The sequence below is a fragment of the Numida meleagris genome, chromosome Z (genome assembly GCF_002078875.1).
Source record: "Numida meleagris isolate 19003 breed g44 Domestic line chromosome Z, NumMel1.0, whole genome shotgun sequence".
Taxonomy (NCBI): domain Eukaryota; kingdom Metazoa; phylum Chordata; class Aves; order Galliformes; family Numididae; genus Numida; species Numida meleagris.
Genome location: NC_034438.1, coordinates 39753307 through 39775498, shown reverse-complemented (window position 1 = coordinate 39775498; position 22192 = coordinate 39753307). Strand labels below are relative to the sequence as shown.

At 37.6% G+C, this 22192-nt stretch overlaps 1 protein-coding gene across 5 annotated transcripts in view; it reads left to right on the top strand.

Annotated features, from left to right (window-relative positions):
- The window catches only part of LOC110389585 (transducin-like enhancer protein 1), an 86905-nt gene that overhangs the window by 2806 nt on the left and 61907 nt on the right, over positions 1–22192 (top strand). For 2 of the 5 annotated variants that reach the window (XM_021380264.1, XM_021380263.1), the window contains exons 5-6: positions 18928–18990; positions 19921–19995. The exons of 1 other annotated variant lie outside the window; for it this stretch is intronic. In XM_021380264.1, the coding sequence (XP_021235939.1) occupies positions 18928–18990; positions 19921–19995 (138 nt within the window). Of the gene's footprint in view, positions 1–18927; positions 18991–19920; positions 20026–22192 lie in introns of all 5 variants that reach the window. 2 more of the 5 variants (XM_021380262.1, XM_021380261.1) reach the window with 1 other exon arrangement.

The following is a 22192-nucleotide window of genomic DNA, read 5'->3' as shown; positions in this document are numbered from 1 at the left end:
GCATATGTAGTGATAATTGCTCCAATACTTGCCATTTAAAGGTATGAAAAGGTTAGTGACTTGGAAAGCTCAAGTTATGACTATGAATTTTCAAGTTCCCATAAAATTCACGCAGCCACTATAATGGTGAATAAAAAGAGTGCTGAAGTAGAACAAGACACTAAAGACCTCATAAGAGAAGAAAAGCTAAATGATTGCTCAGCCCAGAGGACCCTCAACTAAGTAGTCATTGTCTGCCAAATAAAGCATTAATGGCAGGGTGTAAGTATTCTGTAGATATGCTGACATTCACTTTTTCATCAAGATGCTGGTACAATAAGTCTTTCAGAAATCGATGGCCTCTTAAAAAAATTATCATTAGATGAAGTTGCACAGTTGGACACATTTCAAAGTGCAACAATACAACTCTTTCTTGAAGTGTACGTGCTATTTCATCTAAAATTCTTGTTTCATTAAATTAAAGAGCATGGATGACCGGTTAGGGCATAGCAAGTAAATTGATTAGTTCAGGCTTCGGATCTTCAGTATTTTCAAAGACTTTCATTAAGTAAGTGAGCTGCAGAGTAGAATTCTTCTTTTGTAACTCTAAACTCTTTGATTTTATTTTGTTTTCACTTAAAAATATTGTATTTGGTGAGGTGGTATGGTGGTTCCACGATAACTCTGTTTGCAAAGCTAAGCTAGTGTTCCACAATGTTTTTTGGAGTTAACATTTGTTTGAGTCTGAAATGCTAGTAAAAGCAGGGCTATTAGACAACCTAGTTGTTTTGAAGTGATGTACTGAATAGGCAGATAGAACAGTAGGAGTGGTGGCTAACTTGGCTTAGTGCTGAGGTGTATTTTTGTCCAGTCTGTGTTAGAAGAATGATACTTTCTCAGTGAAGTAAATTTTTTTTATCCTCTTTATCCTGATTTTGGGGTTTCCGTTTATTTAATCTGCTGTGAAGCTCAGAATAAATAACTTGTGAGGAAGCCAGTGTCCGTTCAGGGGGTTGATTTGGTGCAAAATGAATCTTGTCTTCATAAGACCTTGACAAAGTCAGGTGACTTCAGTAAATGTACGAGGAATTAACTTTAAGTAAAATCAATTAAGCCCATGAGATTAAAGAGCCCCAGAACTGAGGTTTCCACTTTGACCTTAACATCTGTGCATTGCAAAGGTTTAATGCTCTGTATATATGGCAACTATAATTATCTCCGCGGTATGCAGTGATACTTGGGTAGATTTTAAGATTTATGGCAGGGCATTATATCTGCATTGATTCTAGTGAAGGAGAACAGAGCATGCTTACTCCCCGCACGCTGTTAAGGAAAGAAAAAGCATTTGAAGGGATAAATAGTTTTCCTTGGTTATAAGTCTTAGATACTATGCTTTTACATGTTGAGCAATTCTGATAAAAGTAGCACCTTCGTTTTAAAGATTTAGATGCCTGCAGTGAGGATGCATAGTGCAGTTAGAATTCGGTATGTAGGTGGTCTCAGTACTACAGGAGACAAAAAAGCAAAGCAAAAAAAAAAAAGCCATCAGTGACATTCTTTTGAATTTCTACTGCTGATGATAAGTTCTGAGGAGGCTTTTGTCAGATAGTAATCATAATTCTTATTAAAACTGGTGACGTCTAGCCCCAAGGGTGTAGCCAGGCTCAAACTGATGCTTTTTGCTGGCTGATCACCAGCATGGCCTAAGTGCTCATTATGTTGTAGAGAGGGCCTTTGGAGCTCTCATTACATTTGACAGGAATTCTCTCTAGGGGGAAACTGGGCATTAGCTAGACTTCTGACAGGCTGAAATTATTCCTGCTTTATGGCTTATAACCAAATGCTAGCAAGGCATCATCAGGGGACACAAAAAATTGTCATTTCTGACAACATCTTTGTTACTGAAAAATGCAGTGATGGGGAAACTTTTCACTGAACAAGCTTTAATGTTCTTAAGGCCTCCCGTGTATGTGGATGCTGTACTCGCCCTGTGTGAAGCCCTTCAAAATGCCTGGGCTTCTGATTTGAAAATAAAAAGTAGTATTGCAGTGGTGTTAGCTTGTGCCGTGTGCTGTCCACATCACTGTGGAAGGTGGGGGGGGGGGATCGCTTCAGTTAAAGGAAGTGGTTGTAGTCTGCCTGCTGATGAAAGGGTTGAATTCTTGTGTTGATGCAGTTGCATCAGTTACTAAGCGCTTCATTTAATTCTGTAATCTATTATGATTATAATTTGGCTGAAATAGAGTTAGGACTTGAATGTTGCTATAAGCAGATGTGACTGAGGCAAACTCGCCAAACAAAAGCAGCTGTACTGCAGAGTTTTCAACCTGAATACGTTGCATTTGTGTCAATGAATGGCTGCACGAAGGCTTTCTTCTCAGTTTTAGCTTTGGCACTTAGTAGTGTTTAACTTTGTGACAATATGCTTAAACCCAGGTACTACTGTTGCATTTCAGCTTGCTGGCTGAACACAGATCAGAAAATAATCATTGGCATGCTTGTGGCTGGTCTGTGTTTTCTTGGTTTGTTTCTGTTTGTATAAGACTTTCAAAGGTTAATTCTTAAGAGGATGTTGTGTCTGGGTTTTTATACTGTTTTCAGAGATAATTATCTTAAGGTGTATATAGTTACTGATTAACATTAGTGTCTCTGAGACAGGAACAAGTTTGAGGATTTGCTGATGATAGGTGAGATTGATTCAGATATCATTTTCATGTGTGTCATGGATTGAATTAACAGAGGAGAGAAATTGAAGACTATACAAGTCAGATTTTTCCACTGTGACATCTGTGGCTGGCAAAGCAGATGTGTCAACTGCTAGTGCCAAGATGTAGAGTCTTTTGGGTGTTAAAAATCCCACTGTACTTAAAGGGTTACTGCCCTTGGCTACTAGAGAGAGATGCTGAAAATAAAGAAGCGCTGCCCTGTCATCTTCTGTCATAAGTTGAGAGGTAAGACTTCCTGTGTGTTTAATACCTAGATTGCTCAGGTGCAAGATTAGCTCTTGTTCAGTGGCAGGCAGCCAAAGAAAGAAAAAATCATCACTGCTCAACTAACTGACAGACTGTATAAACTACTACGGTATTTGGGTGTCTGCAATCCCAAGGGTGACAGCTGGTTTTCCTTCTCTTTGGGTGGGTTACTGTGAACTTCGTGACCTGCCTTGAGGCAGGCTTGCCATTCAGTACTTTGCCTCTTGTAGAAAAGTATACCACCTACTAATCTACATTATGCTAACCAGTTGTACAGGAATTAAATGTCTGTTTTAGTTCAGAATGTTTTATGAAATCATTTCTAATGCTCTTTGTTCAAGGACTGAAATCTTCTACTGATATCTCATTAGAACATCAGTCTTCAGGAGTGGGTTAAATAGAAGGGAATTAAGAAGCTTAGTTAGCTCTCTACAGCTCCTGAGTAGGATGGCTGTGCTGTTGAAAGGGATTTAAAGATAAATGATTTTTTTTCTTTTTTTTACTTGCATTTTAATTACTGAAATGAAAAATAAGTCATGAATCCTAAAGGCTTTAATGGTGTACTGTGAGTGTTTCAAGAGGATTTTACAGTTGGATCTGCCACATAAGACACGCAGAACCTGCTTTTATTTTAAAAGAGAATATGATAAGATTGATTGGGACATTTTTTCCCTCAAAAATTGTATTTATTCTACAAATACTGGATTTCTAAACGTTGTACTACCAGTTCAGCCATTTAAGCCTCAACTAGAGCTCCTAAATAAGGAGGAAAGCCTAGAGTAATTAGAATTAAAAAGAATAAATAATAAATTAAAAAATAAAAAAGTAAAAAAAAAATATATAAAAATAATAAATAAAAAAATAAAAAAGAATAGAGCTCAACTTTCTCACCTTTAAAACTACATTCAAGCTCAGGGCTGGCATTAAGGAGTTATGTGACGGATTCAGGGCGTTGTGTGAAATATGTCTCCATGTGGTTTTTAGATAACCATATTGTCAGATACCATCTATTATGTCAACTTAATACACAATCAAAAAGTATGTCACAGTATAAATGCTCTACATATGTTAAATACTGCCAGATCATCTTGCATTTTGGAGTGGGTCTGCCAGATTTCAGGTTCATCACAGGATCATGCAGGGAAAGGAGAAGCTCTTCTTTCTACCGGTGATGTTGTCAAACTTCCTTTCTGTTGCTAGAACTTGAGTTTCTTTATGGATTGTCTCAAGCAGGTTTTAAAAAACTGGTGTTTTTGGGAGCAGGGAGTGGAAAAGGAAGGAAGGCTTCTTCTCTCACAGCAGGTTCTGGGGTGAAAGGTAAACATCTCTTTTTGCTATTTGTAATACGAACCAAACAGGCTGAGTATTTGAATTACCTTTCATCTCTGCTCCAGCATTTTAGTTTTGTAGTAAAGGGACAAAATTGCATTTCATCTTCTGTGCAAAGTGGAAGATGGTATCTTCTGGATTTGTTGATAGGTCACCACTGGCATACACTGAAAGCATTTAAAAATAATTATGTTAACTTGCACTTATCAGAAGACTACACAGTACTTATTAATTTAAAAATGATAACAGCATTGAGTAGAGCTAATGATGTCGTCATTCCACTGAATATAAGCGTTGAGAATATATAATGACAGTTGTGTCAAACACTTACCGTATTTTGCATCACACTTCTTAGGCAGACACAGGTTTTAGCCATTTGAATGTTTGTAGTTGCTTACATGATTCCTTTCAGAGAAGAACAACAGCTGACAATGAGAGTGCCTGATTTTTTTTCCTTGTGTGTTTGTACCACAACCGAATAACTACAAACCTGTGGCTTTTCAAGTGCTTAAAAACAGGTTAGTCTGAGGTTCAACGTGAGTTTACTACCTGTGCTTTTGTGAAGTGTTAGTCCTGAATGTTTTTTGAAAGTCAAGTTGTACCACATCTCTGAGCAACACATGCCACTGTTTGACCTAAACTTGTTATGAAGATTTTTTTTTTTACTTCACTAGCTGGGATTTTACCTTTCTGCACTAGTGACTGTTGCATGCCTTTTCTTCAGCAGTGTGCCGGTGACAAGAGTCTGGCTTAGTCTTATCTGTAATCATCTCCTTGCAGCAATTGGATCTCTTAATAATTCTACTACTTAAGCTACACAAGTCTAAGTTCTTCCTGGTACGCTGTATACTCAACTCCCTCCTCTCACTGGCATCAGGGACTTGCTCCAGTTTGTCGAAGTCGTCTTTATGTCCAAACATGGACAAGGAACAAAAAGGGGAAGAATTGATTTTTCTTGGTCTGCAGTTTTTATATTCTTAACCATTTCATTCTCGTCATCACGAGGGTGTGAGGCTGATGTGTGTTCAACTTGTCCTCTTATGTAATACTTCTTTGTAGTGAGTTTTTGCCATTGGTTTTATTGTGTAGGGAGGAAGCTGTCATGCGTGTAGGATAAGTAAGGCAATTGTCTTGATTTTGTGGGAGGGGATTAGGGCTGGGGATAAAGGAACTTCTTCTGTGATGTTATCTTTGTTTGATGACCCTTAGTTCTCAGAAAATGCAGGTAATTGATGTATAGTTGCCTTTTCCATGCAGTTAGTATTTTAGACCTTCATGTGTATTGTCTGTGACTCACTTTCAGATTGGGTAGACCCAGCCTACCCAGTTCTTGAAAGTACAAGTTGTACCATAGCTGTGATCACCTGATTCGCCTTTCCTTGATTTTTTTTTTTTCACTCTCAGTCTACTTCACTGAAATAAGAGCACAAGAACTAAATGCAGCTATCAGGGTATAGGCAAACCAGAGATTCATATGATGGCATAATTGTTTTCTGTATTTCTTTATTTTTCTTTAGAAAAATTGCCAATATTTGATTTCTCTCCTTGGCTACTGAGAAATTCTGAACTGTTAGAATCACCTCTCAGATTTGCTTACATTTGAGTTCTTGCTCATGAACAATGATGGCTCCATCAATTTATACTGAGGCTAGGGATGGTTGCTCCTAGTGTGTCTAAGTTGTTTATGTGCACTGTTTAACTGCTCTCTTCAGCTTGTAAGGCTGCTTTGCAGTTCTTCTGTCTGTCATTGTTCCTACTTTGAATCCTCTTGTGGAACTGATTTTATTACTGTGTGCTGTCTCCTCCTGACTGTGTTGCTGAACATACTCATAAGCCAGATTGTAGTAAACGTTCCTGAGATACTACTGCCGACCTTCCAGTTTTGCGAGAGCTGACGGTTTTCCCTTGCCCTGTTTCCTGTTATTTTGGGAATTATTTTTCTGTTTGTGGCATGGTCCAGAGGCGATTGAAGCATAGGGTAGAGCTTACTAAAACATTGCCTGTCTGAGCTCTACTTCAAATCTGACTAGGTTTTAAAAATGAGTTATTTCCTGAAGTCATTTTTTGTAGAAGGCATACTGATGATATTTCTTTTAACTTTTTTCCTCAGTACAGCAACATGATGGATTCTTTTTTTTTTTGTATGAACAAATGGAAACTACATTGGATTCTCTTAGAAATGTATTCACAGTATGCTTAAATATAAATTGAATAGAAAAAAGGATTATAGCTTTATTTTATAAAGGTCTCGTGAGGATTATTTTAGTTACTAGCAAGTCTAGTATTACTGGATATACTTTCAGTGTGTGGAGAAAACTGTTCAAGAAATTAATCAGTTTAGTAGATTTCATTGAAGTTTTTATAATGTTAATAGTGTCTTGTGGCTAATGATAAATTGAATAGCATTTAAGAAGCCTGTAAGCTCTAATTGGAGATTGACTGAGTTGCTTTCACCTTTTCTTTATGTTCTTCAGAAGCGTGAACAAATTAGCACAGATGATTAAATTACAAATTAAAGTTCTTTGAGAGGTGTTGGGTGGGTTATCTGTCAGGGTTGCTTATCTGGAAATATCTTGTATACTACTTAAGTGATCAGAAGATCTAGCTAGCCTTTTGGGCTTAATGATCACATAACAGAAAACAGATTTATGTGTTTGGTGCAGTTCTTTTGTTGTTAGTGTGGTGATGGTAGCAGTGCCTTTACCTTCCCCCACCCAGCATGGATTTTTCTTCTTTTTGTCTTTTTTTAATCTTGAAGATTTTTGATGTTTGTGTAAATAGTCGGTCAAAGTAACTTACTTGTAAGGTGACCGGTCAGTGTATTGACAAGAACAGACACAATAGAAAACTGCATTAGGAGGCAAGCCATTGGGATTTGCAGTAAATATATTACAGAACACAAGTGAATTGCCAATACTGCTTGTTTAGCAGTTTGCAAGGGCAATGGTAGTATGGATTTTTGAATTAGAAGGGAAGGACTGTTCTTTCTCTGTGCTGGAACATCTAGTTGATGGCTGAGGATAAAACTGATTTAGAGAACAAAATGCTGCCACCTCTTTCTTTTTTTTTTTTGCCATTTTAGAGGCTTCTCTATGGATTAGTAAGCAAAAACAAAAAGCTTACGAAAAGATACCTTACGGTTTTGGAGAAGGGAGCAAAAATGGGTATGCTTGTTTAGCTGATTCCTGATTAGGTCTTAATTCTGAGAAAACATCCTTTTGTCAGGTCAAGAAATGCAAAGGGCACCTGAAAGCAGATATTTTTTATCATCTATGGCAATCTGCCTGTTTATGAAATGTTTTTTAACTATGCCAAAATCCCTGAATTGCTGTGGTCTTTGCTTATTTATATGATCAGAAATTGTACTGTATCAGAAATAGTGTTGCCAGTAGGAGTAGGGAAGTCATTGTCCCTCTGTACTCAGCCCCGGTGAGGCCGCACCTCGAGTACTGTGTCCAGTTTTGGGCCCCTCACTGCAAGAAAGATGTTGAAGTCCTGGAGCGTGTTCAGAGGAGGGCGACGAAGCTGATGAGGGGTCTGGAGCACAGGCCTTATGAGGAGCGGCTGAGGAAGCTGGGATTGTTCAGTTTGGAGAAGAGGATCTCAGGGGAGACCTTATCGCTCTCTACAACTACCTGAAGAGAGGTTGTAGCGAGCTGAGGGTCAGCGTCTTCTCTCTTGCAACTAGTGACAGGACGAGGGGGAATGGCCTCAAGTTGTGCCAGGGGAGATTTAGGCTGGACATTAGGAAATACTACTTTTCTGAAGGAGTGGTCAGGCACTGGAATGGGCTGCCCAGGGAGGTGGTTGAGTCGTCACGCCTGGAGGTGTTCAAGAAATGTTTAGATACAGTGTTGAGAGACATGATTTACTGGGGTTATTGGTGGTAGGTGGATGGTTGGACTGGATGATCTTGTAGGTCTTTTCCAACCTAGCTAATTCTATGATTCTACGATGATCTCAACCTCCTTAAGTGGTGAAGTTTGAATTAAATCTCTGGGGGAAGAGAAAGAAAACCCACATTTTCTTGGGAAGAATAACTAATAGTTCTTTTTTTCTTGTAGTTTTGCCATAACAGTTTCCATTTCCAACAAAACGTGCTTTTGTTTTGTTTTTTACTGAAATGTTTATCACTGTTTTTTATTTATATGAGTCTGGGTGTAAGGTCATCCTGAATTTCCACTTTGCAACTGATGATAAAGTTGCCAGCCATTACTTTGCGGACATCTAGCTGTCTCAAATAAGGGACATAAATTGCCAGCTAAGAAAGAAAAAATATAGATTTTTTTTTTTAACGAGACCTATGAGAGGCCTTTCAACTTTTTTCTTGACACTGAAATAGGCACTGTCAGGTGGCAGTCTTAGAGAGGACTTGGCACCTCCCTCTGTCCAAGCAGAATGAGTTCTAGCAGTGCCATTTCTGACAGGATGCTTGTCTGATCTGCTGCTGAAGATTAGCAACAGCAGCAACTCGCAGGCTGTCCAGGTAACATGCTTTTCTGTGACTGTAGTGCTTCTTCAGTTACAACCCCATTTTTTCTTTTTCTTGTTTTTTTTTCAATTGAAATTTTAGCCTTTTTTTTTCCTGTCCATTTTTGTCCCCATGGATAGGAAGAACCAATCATTCCTTTTCCTTCCAGAAGCATTTTGTGGACTACTGCAGCCTAATGTTCATTCTTTGAGTGGTTTTGCCTAGATGAGGAGCAGTGGCCAAAATAAGTACAGTACTCCAGGGGCGGAATCACTGTGCTGAATAGCACAGAAGACTTGCTTAGCTTACTGTTGACTGTGGTGGCAGCCTTCTTGCAGTATGCTGCTGGTAAATAACGTCAACTTCTGATGCTCTGTGACAGAGAGATTGCTTTCCTGGCCTCTTGTGTCTTTACTCTTTTTGCTCCTGTCTAGGTATGCTATGCTCCTTTATGCCATTTTGACCCAATCCTTTTTGGTTTTTCTAATCTTTTTCTTTTTTACTTTCACTGTGAAGTGAGTTCTGAAGCTCTCCTCTAGCATGTTCTGTCTTTCTTTGCAAATCTCTGCAAATTAAGGATTAGGGCAGGTAAGGAGATCTTTATGCTCATTAGTGCAAATGTTGAAGAATACCAGTCCTGTCATCCACACAGAACTTCTTAAGTCTCGATACTTGGTTTAATCAAGCGGTTTTGCACATTCTTGTGAAGTTCTAGCAGAGCTGTGGTGCTTGCATTGTTCCTAAGAATGCTACGCTACTAGTGTCAAATTCTTAGAGAAGGTAGAGCACCTGTGTCACTTAGCCATAGAGGATTAACCTTGTTGGAATTCACTTGGTTCAGATACTACTTACTGTTGTAAATTCTATACAAGTTGTAGTTTGTCTTCCTGCTTCACCTGGATATTTGTAGTTGAGAGATATTTTAATGGCTCAAACTTGAACAGTTGAAGGTAGCTGGAGTATCTTTGCTCTTTCACTTTCTGTTTTCTGTCAGGCACTGTCCTTTTATATGTAGTTTCCTTTCTGCCTGACACTTGCAGGTTCTACAAGGTGTTCACTAGCCCAGGCTTCACTAGTATACTCTTACTGCACTTGCCATGGTTAACTTACCAGAACATTCAAGTAAAGTGAGTTCTTTTCTTCCATTGTTTGAGCTGCAATGTTGACTTCAGCTAGTAATCTATATTAATTATGTGGTTCAAGACTTCGTAGTTAAGATGGTTGCAAAAAAGTTTTTTTAAAAAAAAGTTAACTTTCTGGCAGCATCTGTGTTTTTGACCATTTCTTTCCTCCTGTAAGTGAAGGGATTGAACCTTTTTTGTTTTCTTCTTAGTATTTTATCAGGCTGAGCACCAGCGTTGCTTTTGCATAAGTTACTAGTGGCACATAATTCTGTAATGATGTGCTTATGCTGTATGTATTTGTACTGCCTCATCTGGCTTAGTTTTTACTTCTTGTATGCTTCCTTGTTTGCACAACTTCAGCTAGAAACTTGTGATTTAGATTCTTGGCACATTTCATCCTTACCCTTTTTCCTGTGTCCATTCCTCTTCTGTTCTCAGATGTGTTAACTTTCATTCATATCCTAAATACTGTTTCACAAAGAAACCATCAGCTTTCCTAATGCATTTATCTTTCCTCTCAATAACAGATCCCGTAAAGATGAACTTACCAGTTGATGTCTGATTTCCAGAAGTCTTAAGAGCCTTATTATTCTTCCTTGTACCAATAATTATAAACTGTATCATGATTGTCTATTTCAAATTAGTTTCTATCTGGTCATTTTTAATTAGTTCTAGCCTACAAGATGTAATCTAGATGGCATCTTTACAAGCTTTCTGTATTCTGTGAGCAGGAGAATATAAACAAAGCATAATAAAATAGGGAAGAAACTTATTGATGTATCTCCAAGGTTTTGCTGAAAGACTTCCAAATCTCTCTTTCCCCACATAATGAAACTCACCATTATTCCTTCCAAATTCTGTTTCTAGTGGCTAATTCTGCGAACTGCTAACAAAGAAGTTGTCAGTCCTCTTAACTTGTTATTCATTAGTGAATCACCTGATAGCATCTGCAGCATTGGTATGAGCAGGACTCTAAGGCCTTAAATTCTTTCAGTGACTTGATGTTTGAATCTCAGCTATGAATATAGTAAATATTGTAGAAATGTAAAATTACGTCTGAGATGCACAAATACATGTGTCGTGTTTGATTAAACTCAGCTTAATTTCACAGTTATTCCTGAAGTCCTAGTGAATGCAGTGTATTGTATTGAGTTTTTTCCTCCGTATTTCCATCCCTTGTTTTGATATGCGGTGCTGCTTATTTTGTCAGTTTACATGCTTGTTATTCTACTCAAGGCCAGATTCTAATGCTGTTGTAGTCTTGCTTGATTATTGATAAGGACTCAATCCCAACTGAGAGTTTTGTTCATGTCTTGAGTACTTTAAGTGTGTGTGCTTAATTTGAGGTACATTATGCTCCTAAGTTTTCAAAGCTACATAGCTCTAGGCACTTCCACAGTTATGTAATATCTCTGACATTCTGTGCTCATCCCAATAAAGTGGCTTTCTGTGAAGAGTGCTATAAGGATGTATGCAAAAACTTGGTTGTAGCTTATGGGATTGAGAGCAAAATAGGAAGGATTTTTGGAGTATATCGTAAACCAAATGAAAAGCTAAGGGGATGGAATTTCTTTCTGTCAGTTGTAGCAGTTATAGGTATTCTGTTTATATAGTACTTTCTTTTACTCTTCTTTTTGTTTCTTCCTTTTTTTTTTTTACATAGTGCTGTGTTGTTCAACTGTTCTTGTGTTAGTTAAGTTCTTAATGCCCCAAGGGTAATAACGCAAAACATGTTTGATAATTATGAAGAATGTGTTTCTTCCAGAGCACTGCAAGTGGGGGATGTGAGGAGCTCATCTGGCTTACTGTTTCCCTCTGTTTTCAGTTAGGTTCTTCCTGTACTTCCCTGAACAGCTGTTACTTAGTGGATGCTTCTTGTTAGCCTGCTTAACTTGCTGATCTGCTAAGCTGGTCCTTTTCCTTTTTCGTGTAGTAATGTTTTCTGCTCAACTAGTGAGCTGAGATGTTGGATGAGTCTGAACTTCTCCAGGAGTGCTTTTGGAGTAAAGTGATCAATGTGTGCCTCTGGAAATGAAGGTGGTGAGACATTCTTGTTTGAATCAGTCAGCCTCTGACTTGCTCAGCCATCTCATGAAATCTGAGGAAATGGGAATGATGTGTGCCCTGAAACAACTGGAAAGTAAAATAAAGCTCTGTGCTGGCTTCAGAGATTTAAACACTTTTGTGTATTGAAGGTTAGCTTAGGCATGGAAACAAAGCTGTGGAATTGAGATTTGAATAAATGCAAGATGAACTAAAGTTGGATTAAAGGAGAAATGTTATCATGGTCCCTTTTAGCCAAGTTTATGAAAAGTCTTAACATAGTGAAGATGTGTGAAAGGATCACTTGAACATCCTGACAACAGCTTTGTTGTTGCCAGTTGACTGAAGTTCAACAGAATTTACAGCTGCAAATGGGATGGGCAGTTGTTTACAGTGGTTCACTGAGAGCTGCAGAGCAGCTCTATTATAATAGAAAGGATTGAAATTAGACATCTGAAATATCCTGTCACTTTACAGTTGAACAAAGTTCAAACCTGTAGTATGTTCGGTAAGTGTAGCTGTTGACTTGTGCATCAAATCCAGCTTATGTTTAAATTAACATGACCTTTCTGTAACTTAAACTAACATCTGAAGAGGCTTCAGATAAATGTAGTTTAGGTAATAAACGCACATTTGGAAATTAGCTGTCATTCTGTAACTTTTGAGTGTTTGTTCTGTTAATATTTCTGTTGCTTCTTCCTTTCTGCACTCCCACTTGCAATATGGTAATGTTTTGTTTTTTTCATAGCTAAAGATTTTTCATGCCAGTCTTCTGGGGTTTTAATATCATCATCTTGTGGGTGGCCGACCTCATGATTAAAATGAGTAGTACAAACGTGGGGCAGAAGGAGAACTGTATTTGTTAATGATATGTCATGTTAAACTGACAGCTTATCCCCACAATACAGGGATTGTTCTTGTTGCTGAAATGAATGCTACCTATTGCAGCTTATCAGATTGAATTTCAACTATCTTTTGAGAATAAACCTTCCCTCCTTCTCCTATTGGTGTGAATGTTAGTAATGACAGTGTTTATAATTTAAAATACAGTTTGAAGGCCAACTTCCACAGTTTGTCGCGTGGTAGTTAATACGGCTGTAAAGGGGAGATGAATGTGGCTGCTTCTCCCAGTCCGTTACTCAGGAGACCAGTAAATTTGATTGGCTGCTGCAGTTCTAGCAAAATCATTCTATTTGAGAGCAATAGAAAGATAAGATATCCAATTACCCAAATGATTTGCAGGGTTAGCCAACGTTGTCATGGAGATGTGAGTTGGAACAAATTAAATTTTAAGCAATAAAATAATCTTAAAGCACGTCTGGGAACAAGAAAATTTGGCAGTGGCACTTACCTGAATTGAATCTTAGCTTGACACATTGTTGTTTGACATTGATATACTATGGGGGCCTAAACTTCTAAATGGAATATAGCCTTTTTTCTTCCTTCTCGCAACCATTGCCAAAACCGATTGTAGTGTATTAGTTTTAAAGAAAAGGGCATTAATTTCTCAGTGCTTAATATGAATTCGGTAACTCAGGAACAGTGAAGCTCATAGAATGCTAGCCTTAATTATTTGAGACTTTTGAATATTTAAATTTTGAGATTTAATTATGCCTCCAACATCCTCCCCATCCCCAAATTGTTAGCAATGCATTTTTGGAATTGCATACACCTTTTTGCAGCAAAATTAAAAGTTACGATCTGCAAAATGTTGGCTGTGAGTTTTATGTGCTATATGAATAGGTGTGATTTTTGTTGTCTCTGAAGATATCAATCACATTAAGAATAAAGTCTGCAACACTTAAGTGCACTGGTTATTCTAGTGTTTCTGCAAGAAAAATGAAAATAAAGAATGAGTACTAAACTTCAGCTCAAGACTAAATTGTACACTTGCTGTTTCTTACCCCAAGGACCTTGTAGACATAGTTTTCAGCTGATTTCTGGTTTGCAACAGGGATTAAAAATGGTCAAGCATGTTCCATAAAGAGGGCTTTTATCCGCATGTCTGTTAGACAGATGGAGATGAAAATTGGTCTGAGGTCAAGTCAGTTGCAGCATTCTCACAGCCTTTGATTTTTCTCCTCATCCCTACCGCATATCATTTCAAATCATTTGGTAATGACCAAAAATGCAACACTGACCTTTACTCCCTACTGGATTACTGTGTTACATGGTATAAATGTCAAGAAGTCCATTTCCTTCTTCCAGAAGGAGTTCAGCGTTGTGCTTAGCTTCCTACGTGTTGAAAGTGTAAATGGAGTCATAGTACTTCAGAGTTAACTTGTAAAGCTTTTGTGAATATGATTTGACAGTATGTTCTTTTCTGTGCATTAAGGGCAAGTTGATCTTACTGAATGGGTTAGGACATGCTTTTTCATTTTCATAGTAACATTGGGTTTTCATATGTTGCTTTTCTAGAGTTTCCTTTTCCAATGCTTTCTCAACATTTCACCTAAACTATCTTCCTTCAAATTTAATGACAAATGTGATTTTTTTTTTTTGAAAATTGATTTGAAATAATTGAAGTAAGAAAGAATGTAATGAAACTGCAGATACTTGACCTTAAGAAATAGTGATAGAGTACTTTCAAGTACCAATGTACCTTTTGGCTATAGAAAATGCAGTCTGAAAGAAAAGATGAGCTTCAGTGGACTCGTTTAGCTTAGCATTGTTTGGCAATGGTAGGCCTAGACAGCTTTGTGGAGTCTCAAAACTCATAAGGCAACAATTGCCATAATAACAGCTGATTGTCACAGTAATGTCTTTTAAGATTTAATTTTTGCTTTAGATTACTGTAGTTGCTATAGCTAAAGTTACTGCTGTGACAAATATAGGAGTCACTGACTGGAACAAAACCACAGCTGTTGTTGAAAACTCTGAAGTTGATGAGTGATAAACTAATTTTCCTCAGGCAAAAGTTGCATTTTTCAGTCAGAAGTGAGGGTGCTGACTCTTAGAGACTAGGGCTTCTTTTATTAGTGATGAAATATGTAAGAGTGTTACCTGTGGTGAGAAATCTGGGTAGAGGTAGGATTCTTCCTTCTTTCCACACCAGTGCAAAAAATCTGTATTTGCTTAAGAAATTGTGTTGATTTAAGTGTGAGATCTGGCATGGTGCTTTGTAATGTACAGGATGTCAAAATATTAAATGATCTGAAGTGGACTACTGTACAGGAAAACACTTCAATACTTAAGTGAATATTATGTTTAGTAACTAGCCTGTCTGCTTTGTTCTGTGTCATTATGTTAAGAATTCATTTTAGCAAGAGGCACTTGAGTTTGGGAATGTTAGGTCAAAACATTTAAGTCCTTAATTATATGGAATGAAGGCAAAAAAATTGGATGAGTAAAGCCAAAAATAAGGCGCAACCTAATTTTACAAAATAGAGCTGAATGCCTTCATGTTAATTTTTAATGATACTTCAGAAAGGAGGGTGGCACTTCAGAGGTCTGACAAGCTTGTCATCTGCAAATAAATCAAAAGACAATCATTGCAACAGCAAGATCCAGTGAATGATGTAGTTTTGTCATTCTTTGATAGGCCCCACACTCGAGCCCTCTATTAAAAATGAATGTATTCAAGAGGTTCTGCATTAAGAACACAAACAATTAAGGGCTCTTCAGTTGCTTTGCTAAGAGCTGCTGTAGAGCTAGCAGGGCTTTCATGAGAGATGCAGGCTTCTACAGTCTGCTTTACCAAAGAGCTGAAGAATATACTGCACTTAGATGTGTTTTTCTCTGGTCCAAGCAACTTTCTGCAGCACTGTCTTTGTTTACTCATTCTTCTGACTGTTCTACATGACTCAAGATCAGCAATTAGATAATAGGTATGTTATACTGTGAAGCCTCTGAAAGTGACTGATAAGTACTTTTAAACTATTAAGTGTATGAGCCCTAGATTTGGAAAACATAGCTTGCTTTAATGTGTTTGTGTAATTACATGTGTTCTGTCTTGATCAACCAAGTTGTCCTAGACTCAGTCAAAAAAAGTTTTTTGGGAATGAATATATATAAATGCAGCTATTCAAATTTATTCCATCTTGAATGGTGAAAGTTCCTTTTGAACAACTTGATTTGTATTTAAATTTATGAAACTTCCTTTTTCTCAATGCTGAAAAAAACCTCTTGCAATTCTTGATGAAGATTAAGTGAATTGTGCAGTAATACCTAATATAAACAACTCATTAGAGAACAAAGATATTTTAAAAACATATTTATCAATAAGAGTACTTATTACTAATTATTTGAGGTAAAAAACAGAAGTTGTAGAGATATACTAGTGGATAAGTAATTTTAAGTACCTTATTTAATTGTGTGTGGGAAAGAGTGCCAGTATGCAGAAAGCCTTTTAAAAATAAGCAGATTTTGGTTAGAAGGTGTGGAATAGTGAATTCTAGTTTCGTTCCAGAGTGAATACCTATTATCTGGCTCTTGTAGCAGTACATCTCTAAACAAGCACTTGTTTATGATTTGTACACTTAAATTTACCCAGAACTGTGGATGAATAGGAGATGCTGTCTATATGTGATGATGCCTTTCTTCAGAAGGTGTTAGGAAGGAATTCTTCACTTCAAATGGTGGTGATGCTCTAGAACAGGCTACCCAGAGAAGCTGTGGATGCCTCATCCCTGGAGGCTTTCAAGGCTGGTCTTGTTGGGTTTCTGGGCAGTCTGATCCAGTGGTTGGCAACCTTGCCCAAGGCAGGAGCTTGGAACCAGATGATCTCTGAGGTTCCTTCCAACCCAAGCCATTCTGTGATTCAGAAGGATACTTTATTTCAGTGCCGCTATTAAGTTAGTTGTAGTAGTGATGCAGTCACTTTAAAATAACTTTAACTGAGTAAAGGGTGCACCTCTTGCTGGGTTCAACACCAATTTTTCAATATACAGACAATTTCTGATGAATATTACAGTGCTGAGCAGTGGCAAGTATAGCTCTTCCTTTCCATGTCTTCTGTGTAATTCAGATGAATTATGTGCTTTTGTTCTCTTCCAGGCTTGCTTGATCCTTTTTGATAGGATTATTATAGAAAAGAAATAATTTTAAAAATGTAATTGTTGTGCCTTGGGAATGGTAACTAGCACATGATGTTATCATATGCTCTTGTGCTAGTGTGCAGTTCTGTGTCACAGAGAAGCTCAGATGCTTGGGACCTTGTGAGAAAACCCTGTAATGTATGTGACTTGTATGCTTTATAGACTGTACTCAAAATAGACTTTTCACAGCTACAGGAAGGATACTTCTCAAAATTGTGGAATAGAGAAACTCTTGTGTAGCTCATACAGACTGAAACGTTTTAGGATAAACCAAATTACTTCTGTCCTATTTTATTTACTTCCCCACTTATAACCTGCTACAATGCATCCTAGCTTCTGAAAACAAAGCTAATTCTGTTGGTCTGAGGCTAGCTTATTGGAAATTAATGACCTCCTCTCAAACTGTAAGGCTGCTATGTAACAGTCTTTTCATAGCTTAATATCTACATCCTTAAAGCAAGGCATGTGGAAAAATGCCTTTTAATACACAAACTGTCACAATCACCATTTTTTCCCTAATTTAAGAAAAACCTAAGGTACCAACAGATCTGTCAATGGTTTGGTCGTGCTGATAATTCCCTTACATTATTCTTGCTGGTAGTTTATCTACTACCAGTGAATTGAATGATTCATAGTTCATGGCCATGGACCGAACGAAGCAGAAATGGACCAAAGTTGCTTGTTGTTTGGTATTGTGTAAGAAGGTAGATATTTCTGTTGAGAACAGAGATCTAGCCCCACTGTTGTGGGGAGAGAAAGGTTTGCTGGAAAGCAGCTGTTTCTTCATTGCCCATGCATGAGGGAGCCACTTTGCCTAGAAAGAAACCATCTCTGAAGTGTTCAGGAGATCCACTGGGCATATGCACATGCCAATAACTGACTTAAGTTAGGTGGAATACTTCAGCTTACATCAGAGAGAGAAAGAGTTTTATAAGTCTGTCTGATGGAGAAGGGGATGTTAAAGCTTGTCTGCTGCATTTAGACCCCAAGTCACATGTCTCTCGAGACACAGAAGCACTGTGGTGCTTTTGTTTTCTAATTACTGATTGTCTGATGTGTAAGCGTCAGCGCATCTCAGTGTCTTTATAAGAAATTTGGGGTGATGGGAAGGCTTGGAGCAAAGGCCCAGCAGATAAGTAAGCAATGTTTTCATCCAACTTGCCTGAGTTTGTCTCTTTGTTCAGGTTTTGGCATGTCATTTGGCCAACAATTCTCAGCAGTGATTTCCCCCAGTTCTGTTCTAAAACAAAACAGGAAAATTAGGAAAACTGTGTATGTCTTATTGATAGCAACTAGATAGAGTGATTCTGTGCTGCTCTTAGCACAGGATTGTTCCTCCGCAGGTTTATTATTCTCCTGTTAGTCGTGGTTTCACTAATTTGTTGCTACTGACTACCTTTTTCTTTCCCCCCCATGATGTCCTTACTTTAATTCTGTCTTAGTAAGGATGTTTTAGAAGCCTATACCTTTCTTACCCATTCTTTGTTGCTTCTTTTTTGGTATTTTGTATTCCTGTAGTTTTCTTTCTGTCAACAAAACTAAGATTGCCTTGTAATTGGCAGAAAAAATTGATCATGAAAGAAACATTCTTCTTCCATGCCTGTCACCTCCATGTTAGGCTGCTTGATAATTTGAGTAACAATAAATCTTAGTTTTAAAAGGCTTTATCATGGACTTAATGGTTTTCAAAAAAGCTAATTAACAAGTAAAGCAATGTACAAGGACCAGATTTTGTCTAAATGTGTATACAGATTAGGTGCTTTAAACATAGCAGTTGTCCCAGTGTAGCTAACTAAATCTCTGTCCTCATTTGGGCTTTAATGTTAACTATTTGTATTTGCAGTGGTATGAAGATGTGGATTTCTATGTTATTTACTCCACAGTGTTAACCTGATATGATCCTGTACAGTAGCTGATATGTTGAACTAGGAGAAAACATAATTTTAATCAAAGTGCTTACTTTTCCTCCATAGACAGAAATCGCCAAGAGATTGAATACAATTTGTGCACAAGTCATCCCATTTTTGTCTCAGGAAGTAAGTAAAACTGTTCAGCTGTTAAAGTGCAATTATGTTGCTTTTCTGTTTGCAAATTAGCTAGTTTTAAGATGTTAATTTTATCACAATGCACAAGTGCAAGGAACATCTGTTATAGCTGAAGTGTGCAAACCCCCTGCTAATTTGGTTTAACAAATCTGAGTTCAAACTACTGACAATGGCTCAGCCTTTTTCATTCCCAGAGGAGGGGGGAAGTCTGTTTTGTTTTTTAAATAATAAAAAAAATCAATGCAACAAAATGCTTTCATTTCTAATCATGGTGATTACTTATTTGATATTCAGTTGTTGAATGCGCATCCAGTGAAAATAAGTATGCTCATTGTCTACATCATTTGTATCAAATTTTAGTGTAAAAACTGAGTAGTTAGCTCAAATGCAAAATGCTGTTTAAGGCTACAGACCTTCATCTGTTGTGAATGACTGTGATTGTAGCATATTGAGTCAGCTGCTGCTGTATGTTGAAGGGAATTATTTTGGGTATCCCTTCTCAAGCTCTACAGTTTACAAAGAGTATTTGTAGTTCATGTAAGGATTCAGTGAAGCATTTATTCTTCCCACTACAGATTTCTGTAAGTTTTGCTGTCTGGACACAGTATATAAATGTTGAAATTACTTCTAGTACAAAGCTGTTGTTACTGTCCTGCCAACTCTATTAGAAATTGATTATTAATTTTTCAGAAAATTAATTTTGAAGTGGCACTGGGGGAGAGATGAATTGGCTGCCTTCAGGGCTGTCATTTGCTTTTGATGGAAAGGATGAGAAATGGAGTACTGTTCCCTTTTTACCTGCATAAGGTGTATCTTGCAAATAGCTTGAGCTTCTTCAGAGAGACTGCTTGTTCAGATATTTTTGTTCCTGGTTTTATTTGGTGCACAAATTCCTCCTCATACCCTTTTTTCTTTTAATAGCATCAGCAGCAAGTGGCTCAAGCTGTAGAACGTGCCAAACAAGTGACCATGGCTGAACTGAATGCTATCATCGGGGTACGTGGCCTTCCAGGTCTACCTCCTACAGTGTGTATAACTTGCTTTCATATCTTATTGCTTTACTGTTTTTAAAATAAGCCTAATGTTTTGACGTCTAACACTGTTTTGATGCTCAGTGTTGCTCAAGTATGTTTGATTTGCTTGCACAGATTTTAGCAGGGATAAAGTTAATAGTTTGCTTAGAATGCTGTGTGGAACAACTTTTTCTGCAAGAAATGCAGTGATAAGGACAGTTGCTTGTTTATTTGCAAGTATTGTATGTCAGTTGAGGTAGTTACCTTTGTCTCATGCTTTTAGTCCTTACAGCCTGTACAACTATTCATTCCTCTTTCTTTTGCCTTCTTGTGAATCTTTCATAAATTTTAAATTAGCAAGCTACTGAAAAGAAACTTCACTTGCTTTTGAAGTAGTATTAATTGACTGACGCAGTGCTCTAACAGCCTTTCACCAAGTTTGCGCTTCTAAATATGCTGAAATAAGTTAATGCTACTTGCTTGTGACTGGTTGTCAATCACAAGTCATTTGTTTTGTGCTAATGAACTTTCTGAACCATACATTCCTTCCACTGCATGAGTTTATTTCCCCCCCACTAAGTCTAGAATATTTCTCATGTTTTCTGCCCTTCCAGACTAAGTGAAAGAAATAGCTGAAACAAGAAGCTGTCCTTTCTGATTTTATTCATATGTGACCGCCTTGAGCAGATTCAAATTACTCATTTATCAATTTATGTTAATTGCTTGTGAGAAGATGCCCTGCTGGTCTTTATGGTTCCCTCAGACACTTTGTAATGATAATTAGACATGCTGCTGTATGGATTAACAGTGCCATAGTCCAATGCCGTCTACAGACAATGGAACCAGTTAATCCATCTGTGCTTAAAATTACATCCCAACTGGAGATGGGGGGAAAAAAAATAAGAGCAAGGGAGGATTAAAAGAATGAGCCTCAGCTTGAAAACTCTCCTTTCATCAGTTTCTCAATTGCAGATCTGCAGTTGGTTTGTCTGTGGTAAGCTATTGGCAGTCAATTAGGTGAAATAAACTGGGAGGGTGACCTTCATTTCCTCTTAATAGCTTTTCCTCCCTGAAATGGGGAGCTTCAGTGGATTTTCAGCTTAAATTTTATTCAAGCTGCTTTATTACACTTGACAGATTAGCTTTGCATAAACATACTCCTACCTTTCAAATCTGAGCTGTTTTTTCCCCTTCATATCAAATTTGACTGTTACTTAGTTGATTTGCTAATCACATTCTAAAAACCCACACAATTACATCTGAATTTGTCACAATCTCCTCTGTTCTTTGCTTGTGTAATGCATTACTTTATTTCAAAGATCAAATCAGGTATTCCTACAGCACATGTACATTTGTGATGTTTGATTAGCAAAGATTAGAGAACTGTACTTTATTGCATTTTTTTGAAATGAGTTCTTTACAAAGAAAATTGAATTGGAGCTCTTTTTAATGAGCTACTTTTAAAGAATATTATATGCAGTAAATGGAAATACGCATTAAAAGTATATTTAAAAACAATTCTGCTGAACTTAAGGTAGTACTGCCTAGCCTAACCAAATGTTATATCTTGATCATATCATTCACCTCTTTTTAAGTCTGCATAAAATAGTCTTTAAAGCAATAGGGACCTACAAGTACCATATACAATTAACAGGAGCAGAAGCCTCAGCTTTTTCACTTTTAAACAGACTAAGATTCATTGGAGTAAACATTTTACTGTGTCTTCTGAAAGACATCTGGGTGTTTCTGTATCAGTCCAAAACTAAGTGAGGAAATGATCACATTGGGTACAATTTCTTTGGCCATGTCTATGTATGCATATGCATTTTACTAAAATTAGATGTGTGTCACAATGATCTTTTACAGGCTTATGTGGTCAGTAATTATCTTGTGCTGCACAATAAGTCTCATGCTCTTGACATACGCTTGATTTTGTTTGAAAGAGGCTGTGTGCATCCTCGAAAATCTGAATAGCATAAAATTGGGTTGACAATTCAGTGGACCTTTGCTCTCCCTCACTGAGCATGCAGTGTGTCAAGCCCTCTCCCCAGAGGGGAGGAGACATCAGAAGCCTGTCTGTTCCTACAGAAGACAGCTGCACTGGAAGTAAGCATGGCCCGCTCTTACAGCCGCTGTCAGTATTGTTTAGGGACCTGACTTAGTGTAAAGAACAATGGAAG